Source organism: Chinchilla lanigera, unplaced genomic scaffold (assembly GCF_000276665.1).
Source record: "Chinchilla lanigera isolate Chin_1 unplaced genomic scaffold, ChiLan1.0 scaffold00074, whole genome shotgun sequence".
In the NCBI taxonomy this organism is placed as follows: domain Eukaryota; kingdom Metazoa; phylum Chordata; class Mammalia; order Rodentia; family Chinchillidae; genus Chinchilla; species Chinchilla lanigera.
In genome coordinates, this window is record NW_004955475.1 from 1,369,419 (window position 1) to 1,380,926 (window position 11,508).

The window sequence follows — 11,508 nt, forward strand, 5'->3', positions numbered from 1 at the left end:
ACACACACACACACACACACACACACACACACACACACACACACACACAATTCCTGGTACCAAAAACTAAAAAAAAAGGAAATGAGAAAATAAACATGTCTGAAGTTAGGCAAAGAGGTCTTAGACAGGATGCCAAAGGCATGATCCATAAAAGATAAAAACCAAAAATTTCATTTTGAAAAGATGCTATTAAAAGGCAAACTACAGAGTAGGAGAAAGTAATTTGCAAGCCTGACACTTGACTCAGGACTTATACATATAACATATCAAAAATTCTCAAAGCTCAGCAATAAGTGACAAACAGATTAGGTTTTTAAGTGGGTAAAAGACTGTTGGTGAACCAACAATTCACCAAACAGGATGGCAAGTGAAGCACAAGAAAAATTTTCATCATTAGTCATTTGTGAAATACAAATTAAAATAGTGATCAAAGCTGAGGGGGGCTGGGGATTTAGCTCAGCGGCAAAAGCGCCTGCCTGGCAAGCGCAAGGTCGTGAGTTCGGTTCCCGGTACCGGAGAAAAACCAGAAAAACCAGAAAAACCAAAAGCTGAGGGTATTGCTCAGTGGTATAGTACTCATACATAATATACACAAGCCCGGGTTTGATCTTCAACACTACAAAATAAAAATAAAAAAGAAGTTTTAAAAATACTGACCAAGTGATGGTAATAAAAAGGAACAGCTATTCTGAAAAATGGTTTAGCAAGGACTTATAAATTAAGAAACATACTTACCATATGACCCAGGAATCTCACTCTTAACATAGTTAAACTAGGGAAACGAAAATTTATGCCCACATGGAAATCTGTGCACAAGCCCTTATAACACTCTATTCAAAACCACCAGAAATTATAATTGACTTAAATATCCTTTATGGGGTGAATAGAAAAACAACATGTGGTAGATCTGCTGTGATGGTTAATCTTAATTGTGTCAACTTGATTGGCTTGGAACCCATCCAAGGGATTATTAAAGCACATTTCTGTGTGTGTCTGGTTAGTAATGTAAGTGTGACTTTGGGAACTATATCTTGTTCCCAGCCCCATTATCTCTTGCACTGTTCTGCTTCCCAGGCCCATCAACTAAGCACCTTTGTTCTACCATACCTTCCCTTCACCACATTTCTGCCTTGGAGCCTGCTAACCACAGACTGAATCCCCTCAAATCATGAGCCACATTAAACCTCTCAAATTTTGCCAGGTGTGGTGGTACATGTCTTTAATCCCAGCACTAGGAAGGCTGAGGCAGGAGGATCACCACAAGTTTGAGGCCAGCCTCAGCTATATAGTGAGTTCAAATCCAGCCCGTACTACAAAGAAAGACCCTGTCTCAAAAAACCAAAACCAAAAAAGAAAAGAAGAAAGAAAAAGAAAAAATAAATCTCCTTCACTTAAAAATTGTGTCAGGTAGTATGACCCAGGGATGGGAAAGCTCACTAATATATTCATACGGTGTCTATTACTCAGCAACAAAAAGGAATGAGTTATTAATATGTGAAACAAGTAATGATTTAGAAGACTCTTAAAGGTATTATGTTAAATGAAAGAAGCCATTCTCAAAGGGTTACATACCATATGATTCCATTTATATAATATTCTCTAGAAGACATAACTATAATGACAGAGAAGTAGTGCTTACTGGGATTAGGGTTTAGCTTGGAAACTATTACAAAAGAATAATATGAGAGATATTTTGAATAGTACAATTATTCTGTAACCTGAATGTGATAGTAGTTACACAAATCTCTAACTTAAAAATTCAGAGAACTGTACACACATACACAAAACTCAGCTTGAACATTAATTTAAAAAATAAAAGTAGAAAATTCAGCTGGGTGTGGTGGTGCATGCCTGTAATCCCAGCACTCGGGAGGCTGAGACAGGAGGATCGTTGCGAGTTTGAGGCCAGCCTGGGCTACAAAGTGAGCTCAAGGCCAGCGTGAACTGCATAGCGAGACCCTGTCTCAAACAAACAAAGAACAAACAAACAAACAAAGTGGAAAACTCAGAGTTTCACGTATCATCAAATTGTTAAAAATAAAACTAGTTTATTTTCACAATTTTTAGTTTTATTTTATATGATAAAATTGAAGTTCAGCCATTCCTACCACTATTACCAGTGAAATTTTGATTCTTATTTTATGTGGACTCACATAGCCTTTTTCATTACCCATTTTATCCTTTAATAAGCAGAGCCTCCGTTATATTAAAGTATACATCGTGCCACACACCTGCAATCCTAGCTACTGGGGAGTGTTAGGCAGGAGGATTGAAAGTTTGAGGTCGGTGTGGAGAACTTAGTAAGATTCTGTCTCAAAAGAAAAAAAGGAAGGAGGATCAGTAATAGAACTCTTGCCTAGCATATGCAAGGTCCTACGTTCAATACTTAGCACCACCAAAAAAAAAAAAAAAAGACGAGGAGGAGATGTGCCAGAGTGTTAATTATGCCCAATTCTTTTCTGGATCAAGAGATTTTAAGTTACTTGCTTTCTTTATTTTCTGAGTTTTCCAGAATGGGTTAGTATTACTTCGATTATCAGTAGAAAATACATTTAAAAAAAGCTTTTCAATCCAGATCAACTAATGTTTCTAAAAGGAAATCCAGCTAGGAGGAGAGAAGTTAGGTGTCCCAGAAAATAGGAGACTTGCTTGTGTTACTGAAGAAGTTAAGCAAACTGGTGACTCTTAGGAGAAAGGCTAGCTCACCTGAGACTGTTTGAAAACATCCTTCCCAACAACATCAAGGTTTGAAGGGTCTTTGATGGCACTAACATACTCAGAAACAGCCTTGATTACCACATCACAAGGTGGAAGAACAAGCTGATGAGCTCGCACCTAAAAAAGGGAAAAAATTAAAGGACATTAGTATTAAAGATGAATTCCTGAGAAAGACTGAGGTAGGGATGATATATGGAATATAATTTCAGTAAATCCACTGAAAAATTCTTTTTAAAACATACTTTCCCACCTAACTTTCAGTACAGAATGCTTGGGAAAGACTGAAAAAGTATAAACACAAAACCATATCCATGATATTCCTATGCAGATAACAATTGTTTTATGACACTGTCATAATTAATCAGCTCTATTTCAAGAGCCATTTTGTTTTGTTTTATTTGAGACAGGGTCTCACTATGCAGTTCAGGCTGGCCTTGGACTCTATGTAGCCCAGGTTGGCCCTCAGGCTTGTGGTGATCCTCCTGCTAGGATTACCATACACAGCTCAAGAGATATTTTGGCTGATTCCAATTTTTTGCAATTAAAAATAATACTGTGTGGCCAGGTGTGGTGGCGCATGAATGTATTCCCAGCACTCGGGAGGCTGAGGCAGGAGGATTGCCATGATTTTGAGGTCAGCCTAGGGTACAGAAGTGAGTCCAAAGCCTGCTTGCACTACATAGGGAGACCCTGTCTCAAAAAAAAAAGTCATGTGTGGACAATTTTTGGATCCTGATTTAAAGTAACCACAAAAAGCCCTCTTTGAGACAATCAAGAAAACCTGAAAATAGAGTGGATATTAAGATGATACCAAGAGATTAGTATTAATTTTGTTAGGAGTGATAATGGCAGTATGCTTATGTAAGAAAACTAAGTGTTTTACAGATGCATGCTAAAGAATGCAGGAATGTAATAACCTGAGGTTTGGCATGTGCTTCAAAATACATTAGCAACAACAAATCCCAGCAACTGTGGCAAAATCTTGATAACTGGAAGATGTTGTAATGGTAACACTATATTATTATATTGTTTTCCCTACTTTTAAGATACATAAAAAATTTTTGAAACTTTTTTGATATTGTGATGAAACGTAGGTATGATTTATTGCCTATTTTCCAATTATTTAATTTTAAACTTTCTCAAACTACAGTTACTGAGTTGAAGGGTATAAACTTCCTAAAAGCTTTTGATAAAAACAGTTTTGCTAAAATGCTGTACCTCTCATTTCTTCAAAAACATTTACTACATATATACTATGTGAAAGGTACTGTCCTAGCTAGTACTAGGGACGCAACAGTGAATAGGAAAGAAAAAAAATATCCTTGCCTAAGTGAGAGGTTAAATTTTATTGTAGATGTGTTGGGATCAGGTGAGGGAGGAAGTGAAACAAAAGAAGCAGGAGCTGGGTAGGTGATGCATACCTATAATCCCAGCACTCTGGTAGACTGAGGCAGGAGAATTGAAAGTTCCATGCCCGCCTGACCAATGAAGAGAATCCCTCAAAATAAAAAATGGGCAAAGATATAGTTCAGTGTGAAGGCCCTGTTGTCCATCCCCAGTACCACAAAACACATACATAAGTAGGCAAAATGTAGCGTGCTAGATATAGATAAGTCCTATTAAGAAAATGTGGCAGGTGTAGTGGCACATGCCTGTAATTACAGCACTTGGGAGGCTGAGGCAGGAGGACTGTTGCAAGTTTGAGACCAGCTTGGACTACAAAGTGAACCCAAAGGCCAGCCTGAACTGCATAGAGAGACCCTGTCTCAAAAAGACAGGAAAAAAAAAGAAAAGAAAATGTAACCATAGAAAGGGCTAAGAAATGCAAGCACACATGTGTACAGGTGTGTATGCATGTGCATATAATTATAAATGCAATAATCAGAAAAAGTGTTATTGAGAAAGTAACATTTGAAAAAATTTCTAGGAGTGAGAAAATGGCTATGTGAGAGGAAAAAGCACTTCAAACACAGGGAATAGTAAGTAGAAAGGCTCTAAGAGTAAGGGGAAAAATACAAGAAAAAAGAAATATGAGATTAAAAATGTAAAAAGGGGCCAGAGAGTAAAGCAGTTTCTAGGCTGTGATAAGAAGGATTAGATGAGTGATCTGAAGAGTCACTGGAAGATTTTAGAGAAGTGACATGTTCTGATTCTTATTTTAAAGGTTCACTATGCTGCTATATTGAGGTTAGTTGGGTGTCGGGGGAGAGTAAGAAGACAAATGATTAGTAACCTATTTTAATAATTATAGCAAGAAATAATGGTTACTCAACCAGGGTAGCAGTAAGAAAAATGGTGAGAGACAGACATGTTTTTGAAGAGAGAAGTGATAGGGGTTTTTTTCCCATTTCCAGTGATTAAACCTAGGGCCTTACACCTGCTAGATATGTGCTCCACAATGAAGCTACATCCCTATCCCTTTTTATTTTGTATTTTGAGACAGGGTCTCACTAAGTTGCTCAGTTTGGCATGGGACTTTTGATCCTCCTGTCTCAGCCTCCAGAGTACCTATAATTACCAGAATGTGCTGCTGTACCCAGTTTGATGTTGTTGGCTGGACACATAAGATGTGGGATGTAGCCGGGCGTGGCGGCGCATGCCTGTAATCCCAGCACTCAGGAGGCTGAGGCAGGAGGATCGTTGCAAGTTCGACGGCAGCCTGGGCTACAAAGTGAGCTCAACGCCAGCCTGAACTGCATAGTGAGACCCTGTCTCAAAAAGACCAAAAAAAAAAAAAAAAAAATGTGGTATGTGAGAGAGAGGGAAGTCAGGATGATGCCAACGTTTTTAGCCTAAAAATGTGGAAGGATGATGCTGCCATTAAGGAAAATGAAGACAGTTGTGTGAGGAGCAAGCTTACAGGAAAGATTAGAAGTTTCCACTGGAAATACTACTTTGAGATGCCTGTTAGATATGTAAATGAGGATGTTTAATAGATAGATATGGTATTAGAATTTGGGGTTCAAAGGAGAGGTCAGAGCTAGAGTATAATCTTAGGAGTCACCAATGGATGGATGATTTTAAGGCATGAGACTGGATCAGTCATACCTGCAGAGAGAAAAGGGACCCGTGATAGAACTCTGGAACACTCCACAGCTGAAAGTTAAAAGCAGCTAGCTATAGAGACTGAAAAACAACAGTCAGTAAGGTAGGCAGGAAACCACAAGAAGGTACTATCCTTAAAGCTAAGAGAAGAATTAGTGACTGTGTCAAATGCTGCCAACGGGTCAAGTAAGATAAAAATGGAGAGCTAGCCCCTGGGTTTACTAACTTGAGATTATCGTTGACCTTGTCAAGGGCAACTTCAATAAGCCAGATTGAAAAGAGAATAGGGGAAGAGGATAGTAAGCAGCTTAAGTACTACATAGACAAAACTGTGCAAAGTGCACATATGTAATTGCAGCTCTTCAGGAAGCTGAGGTAGGAGGATCACACACTCAAGGCCTGCCTAGGCAAGACAGCAAAATCTGTATCAAAATTTTAAAAAAAAGCAGCCCGGGGATACAGCTCGGTAATAGAACGCTTCCCAAGGGCAACAACCTGAGTTTAATACTCAATGGTGCAGACAGATAGACAGATAGATAGATAGATAGTAAAAATGGTAGCTTGGGTGGGGAGGAATGAGGGTAGGAGTGAGTTTTTTTTAATAGATGCATACATCAGATGTGATGATGCATGCTTATAGTCCTGGTACTCAGGAGGCTGAGGCAGGAGGATTGTGAGTTTCAGGATAGCCTGGCTACACAGCAAGTGAAAGACCAGCCTACATAGACGCTGTCTCAAAAAAAAAGCCAGGTATGGTGCTACACGCCTGTAATCTAGCATTCTAGGAGGCTGAAGCAGGGGGATCACAAGTTCAAGCTCTAACAGATCAACTTAGCAACTAAGCAAGACCTTGTCTCCAAATGAAACATAAATACGGCTGAGCTAAGTGAGAAGGTCATGGGCCTATTCCCCAGTACTATAAAAACAAATAATAAAAAGAAAATGGATGCATGCTTGTACTTTTGACGAACAAGAATCAATTAAGACAGAAAAAATGGATGATACAGGAAAAAAAGGGAAGAATTGCTTAAACTGGCCAAAGAGGATACTGTAGGGATTGGCCTTTGATAGGAACAGAGGCAGGTCATCCACAGTTAACAGCAGGCAGGCACAGCGTGTGGGTTCATAGATACATGTAGGTGAGGTCTGGGAGTTGATGGAAGTTCTCTATGTCCTGCTTCCATCTTAACAGGAAGCAAGGTCATGGACTATGGGTGAGCAAATGAGAAGGAAGAATTAGAGGCTGGAAGAAAGAGGGGAAGGTATGAAATAGTCATATAGAAAAGTGAAAGTGGGAAAGAAGTAGAATCACCAACTTATACCACCACCAGAGGTGTAGGAGGGTATCAGTCTTGCCACAGATTTGACAGCAGTAGACTAATGTTTCAATATTTGCTAAACTGTTAATAAAAAAATCACTCTGCTCATTTTATTTTCACGCATGATCACTGGTGAGGTGACTGTCTAGTCATATTACTGGTAGGTATATTTCCTCTTTGTGAATTTCCTGATTCTGTCCTTTGCTCATTATTTCATTATTGGGGCATTAGTATTTTTCTTCAGAGATTTGTATCAATTCGTACTATATTAAAGGTATTATTACAACTAAGGTTTTTTTTTTTATTACTTTTTAAGACAGGGTCTTACTCTATAGTTCAGGCTTGTCTTAAACTCACTATGTAACCCAGGATAGCCTCAAACTCATGGCAATCCTCCTGCCTCAGCCTCCCGAGTGCTGGGATTACAGGTGTGCACCACTATGCCCAGCTACAACTAAATTTTTTATGCGTGTGAAATATTTTGAATCTAATAAAAGATAATTATTCCATCAAGCTACAATGAGAACCTGACATCCCCTCATCTGTACAGGAAGGAAGTAGGGGCACATTACCTTAAGTGATGCAAGAGGATGTTCTGGTCCTAAAAGGCTCCAGTGAAAAGCAGCCAGATCCTCATCTGGAAGAATGTGGTTACCTACAAAGTATATTTTTCATTTATTGACTGTACAAATGTTTTCTTAGAAACTCCAGGCCATAAAAAGAGTCCTAGTAGAGAAAATGACCAAATAATTCACACAGGCCTATATTCTTAATGTAATAATTACAGAAGCTGTGTGCTGACTCCTACTATGTATCATATGCATTGCATGCATCATCATTATAACGATCATGCATGATACTCTCATCTCCGTACTACAGGTAAGAAAACTGAGGTTGAGACAACTTTGGAGATTTGAACCAAGAAAGGCCCACACCAGGTTAAAAAGCTAGGACTGTCTGACTCCAAAGCCCATGCTATTTATTACTTTATCACCTAATCATGTTGCCTTTTATAATGAAAACCACCACATTACTGACTGCCTACTAAGTGCTGAACATTTTATATATCTCATTTCATTTAACTTCATCAATAATACCATGGGGTATTATTAGTCCTATTTCATAGATGAGCAAACTGAAATTGGCAAAGTTTGACTTCAATGATTTATGTAAGATCTAACCCGAAAACCTGGGTTGATTCTGTTAGATTATCCAATCCTTGTCCTTTGGGATTTATACAGCAGAGGTCACATCTGAGACAGATATTAACATTCATGCTGTCCGTATTTGAAAAACAAACTCAAAATACAACGAACCATCTATATTTACTTTGAAATAGATCTTAAAAACATAAATGGGTGGATAGAGAAATGGACAGATATTTGATAAAGTATAGTAAAATGTTAATGTCAGAATATAGGCGTGGAATAAAGGGTTTTTACAGCAAAATTCTTTCACTTTTACTGCATGTTGGAAATCTTTATAATACACAAGAAATAAAGAAAAAATATAAACAACAATTTGTGTTTCTAATCTAAATTTAGATGCTGGGGAAGAAATGTGAACGATCTGAGAGGGGAACCAAAGTTGTCTAGGACTAGCGAAACATTTGGCCTAAGACATACCCCGCATACAACAGTTATGAAACGCTATAAAAGAAAATCTTATAGCCAAGGGTGGTGGCATATGCATGTCACCCCAGCACTCGAGAGGTGAGGCAGGAGGATCATCCCAAGTTCCAAGCCAGCCTGGCTTACCTAGAGAATTCAAGGCCAGCCTGAACTACATAGTGAAGCCCTGTCTCAAAAAAAAAAAAACCCCAAAACAAAACTGCCAATAAAGGAAGTTTTAAATAACATTCTGTAATCCTGCAACAATCCAGAAGACAAATATGGTGAGTTTAGACTAGTCTACTAAGAAGCCAGCCCAAACCCCTGCTGGATTTTCTACAGCAGTTTGGAGCATGAGGACTTTAAGAAGACAATGACAGGCTAAATTACTCTAGTCTTCATCTCTTAACAATGGGAGAGGAAACTAAAATCACTGGCTTCCCTCCCTTGAAGCACTTACCTAACAACGCAGCAAATATGGGAAAACTCATGCGCTTCAGGCCCAGTTGCTTGGCCACCTCCTGCATCAAGAATTGGTTGGTAGTGAGGTTCTTCCCGTTCCAGCTCAGCTTGAGAGCGTGGGAACTGTAGTAAAAGGGAATATTGTAGAGAGCATACTCGGAGTCATGGGCAAGAAGGCCATGGAAGCCATTTTCCTTGAAAAAAGCTACCACCTCCAAATGGTGATCTTCAAGGCTCTGAAAGACCTAGGAGAGAAAAAGAACATGTCATGCCACAGAAATAGATCTGCATTTGGTTAGAAGTCACACAGGCTACTAACTACATCTTATACTTGGTGAAACTGAAGATGACACGTGGCCAATAGGACTCCTATAAATAAAAACAAACAAAAGCTGTCTCCCCCAAGAACTTGGTTATTCCTGTATATGTAGACAGAATGTAACTTTGTATGTTTTTATTAGTACATATTTGTCATACATATTGATCACATTCATCATAAATAATTTGTACCTGTACATAACGGATCTTGATTCTTTTTTCCCATTCCCTTCCCTATTTAAAAAAGCTGTTTTTCATTTTCTCCTTCTTTCTTCCCTTTCTTCTCTTACCCCTCCGCCTTCCTTATTCCCCTCCCTTGTCCCATTTCTTCCTGCATCCCAATATCTATCCTCCATTTGGCTCCTTATTTACCCTTTCAGTTTCTCACACAAGACAAACAATGCAACATTGAAACTTGTGTGTCTGATTTATTTCACTTAAGAGTATGGTCTTGAGGGGCATCCATTCTCCTATAAATGACTCAAGTTTATCTTTACGCCAGAGCAATACTCTATTGTATATAAATACCACATTTTCTTTATCCATCTGTCTACTGAGTGGCATACGGCTGTTTCTAAGATTTAGCTATTATAAACATAGATATGCATATATCACTGTGGTATGGTGCTTTTACCTCTTTCAGGAAGATACCAAGAAGGGGAATAGCTGGGTCAAATGGAATCTCTAGTGCTAGTTTTTCCAAGACTCTCCACACTGATTTCCACAGTGGTTGCATCAGTGTACACTCCTAAGCCGGGCATGGTGGCACATGCCTGTAATCCCAGCACTCGGGAGGCTGAGGCAGGAGGATCCTTTCGAGTTCAATGCCAGCCTGGGCTACAAAGTGAGCTCAAGGCCAGTCTGAACTGTATAGTGAGACCCTGTCTCAAAAAGGCAAAAAAAAAAAAAAAAAAAAAATACACTTCCATCAACAGTGGATAAGGGTTCCTTTTTCCCCCACAGCCCTGCTAGCGTTTGCTATTGGCTGATTTCTTTATGATAGCCATTCTTTCTGGGGTGAGATGGAATCTCAGTGTTGTTTCAGTTTGCCTTTCTTGAATGCCCAGTGATGTTGAGCATTTTTTATAGATTTATTTGCTGTTTGTACTGCTTCATCTGGGAAGTGTCTATTTTAGATGCTCATATACTGGGAAGTGTCTACTTTAAATGCTCATTTTCGGTCTTTAAATTTGGGGGGAGGGCTGATTTGTTGTTGTTGTTGTTCTTTATATACTGCAGATGATAGTCCTTTGTCTGAGGAGTGCCTGGTAAAAACTTTTTCCCATTCTGTTGGTTGTCTCTTTACTCTGTTAGTGGTTTCCTTTCCTGTACAGAAGCTTCTTAATTTTAATGTGATCCCAACTGTTGAACACAGAACTATTTCCTGTGCATGTGCTCATGCAAGTGTCTAGGGCTTTTTGTTTTTTTTTTTTGAAGTTATTTCATGAGACCTGATATGAGGCTCTTCAAAACCAGAACACTGGGCAGACATGTTGATGCATGCCTGTAATTCCAGTACTTGGGAGGCTTTGGCAGGAGTAACTGCCACAAGTTTGAGGTCAGGCAGCGCTACACAGTAAGTTCAATACCAGCCTGAACTACATAGCAACACCCTGTCTCAAAAAAACAAAAACAAAAACCAGAATGCTGAAATAAATATAATACATGTTACCTAAGTTTCAAATAGTGACAGAAGAGACCTTTGTTAGAAAAATAATAAAGCTATTATTTATTGTTAACCTGTTCTATATGCCACAAATCTACCCACAGAAGTTCATCGTTAGAATAGCCATGGTGAGGTACATATGATTAAAAAAATGTGGACATGAAAATATCTAGGACTAGAGATATAGTTCAGTGGCACAGCACCTTGTTTGGCAAGTGCAAGGTCTTGAGTTTGATACCCCTTACCAAAAAAAGAAAGAAAAGGAAAATAGACAGCTAGTTAATTCAGTGACTTTCTTTTTTAAAAAATCCTTGCTTTACTCCCAGCCTCAGGGTTTCCCGGAAGGAGGGCTTCCGGCGCACAGGGAGCT

At 38.9% G+C, this 11,508-nt stretch overlaps 1 protein-coding gene across 1 annotated transcript in view; it reads right to left on the bottom strand.

The window, feature by feature from the left end:
* Fam120c (family with sequence similarity 120C) overlaps nt 1-11,508 on the bottom strand; it is a 170,406-nt gene that overhangs the window by 117,437 nt on the left and 41,461 nt on the right. Inside the window, exons 2-4 of the mRNA XM_005401518.2 lie at nt 9,153-9,399; nt 7,655-7,737; nt 2,707-2,835 (exon numbers count right to left, since the gene is read on the bottom strand). Of these exons, the coding sequence (XP_005401575.1) occupies nt 2,707-2,835; nt 7,655-7,737; nt 9,153-9,399 (459 nt within the window). The remainder of the gene's footprint in view (nt 1-2,706; nt 2,836-7,654; nt 7,738-9,152; nt 9,400-11,508) is intronic.